Source organism: Colobus angolensis, unplaced genomic scaffold (genome assembly GCF_000951035.1).
Source record: "Colobus angolensis palliatus isolate OR3802 unplaced genomic scaffold, Cang.pa_1.0 Scaffold110, whole genome shotgun sequence".
Classification (NCBI taxonomy): domain Eukaryota; kingdom Metazoa; phylum Chordata; class Mammalia; order Primates; family Cercopithecidae; genus Colobus; species Colobus angolensis.
Genome location: NW_012112031.1, coordinates 2,743,948 through 2,745,049, shown reverse-complemented (window position 1 = coordinate 2,745,049; position 1,102 = coordinate 2,743,948). Strand labels below are relative to the sequence as shown.

At 62.3% G+C, this 1,102-nt stretch overlaps 1 protein-coding gene across 1 annotated transcript in view; it reads left to right on the top strand.

The window, feature by feature from the left end:
- The first annotated feature begins 127 nt into the window (after positions 1-127).
- Positions 128-1,102, top strand: part of CLUH (clustered mitochondria (cluA/CLU1) homolog) — a 22,954-nt gene continuing 21,979 nt past the window's right edge. The window contains exon 1 of the mRNA XM_011956394.1: positions 128-1,006. Within this exon, the coding sequence (XP_011811784.1) occupies positions 883-1,006 (124 nt within the window). The 5' untranslated portion in view covers positions 128-882. The remainder of the gene's footprint in view (positions 1,007-1,102) is intronic.

The following is a 1,102-nucleotide window of genomic DNA, read 5'->3' as shown; positions in this document are numbered from 1 at the left end:
TGTTGCCCAGGCTGGTCTCAAACTTCTGAACTCAAGCAATCCGCCCGCCTCGGCCTCCCAAAGTGCTAGGATTACAGGCGTGAGCCGCTGCGCCGCCAGGCCGAGAAGAATCTTACCACTTCCCATTTTCCTTCCTCCCGTTTAAATGCTCACGTCACATCGTTGAGCTTCCTCGCCACGTGCCTGCAGGACAAGGTCAGCTTTCCTTTGCAATTCGTGCGAGGCCCTAGCTGGGGCCCTCCCAGTCCGCCCTCGGGAAGCTAAAGCTTCCCAGTTCCCATCAGAGCTTGACAAACGCTCCTAAGGGAAAACGCCTCAGGTGCTTCACAAAAGCCCCCTGGGGCCTGGGCGCTCTCCGCCTGGAGCACTTCAACCCACTGCAAGACCTGGTTCCAATGTCCCCTCAGCAGCATTCTCTGACCTCACTGCTCAGTCGCCGCCAAGCCCCAGCCAAGTGAAAAATACGAGCTACTGTAAAGCGTCCTGGCTGGGGATGGAGTCGGACCCGGCTCTATCCCTCGCTCTGTGTGACCTTGGTCTCGGCCTCCTCCACTGTCACATGAGGACACCAGCCTGGAGGTGAGGACCCATGCATGGGTCGAGGACGCGAGTAGGGAGCCCGTTCTGGCTCGGAACACAGTTTGGCGGGTCCATTCTGACACTTGATCCCCATTTGCCATGTCCCGCCCTCGCCTCTGGTGCCCGTGCCCTAAGCGACCCTCCACTCCCTCAATAATCCCGCCGCACCCATCAGGCGGGAAAGGGCCTGCCCGGTGGGGAGGGCGCTGAGGGTCACGCGAACACCGCAGATGACGGACTGCGCGGTCATTTAGCCTATTTGCAAAAGAAAAGAGGGGATCACTGGGCAAGGGAGGGTTAGCCATGGCCGACCCAACCAGTCTCCACCCAAGGTCACAGCGCCCGCCCGACGGGCAGCGAGCGGCAGGGAGTCTCCCCGAGGCCCCGCCCCGAGAGGGCGCCCAGCCTCCCTGGGCCTTGAGTCAGGGTGCGTTGCCTTTAAGACGTTTGGGAAAGTCACCGCGTCCGTGGGCGGGGAACGAGGCGCGGCGCGTTTTGTCCCTCGCGGGCTGCCGTGGGCCGG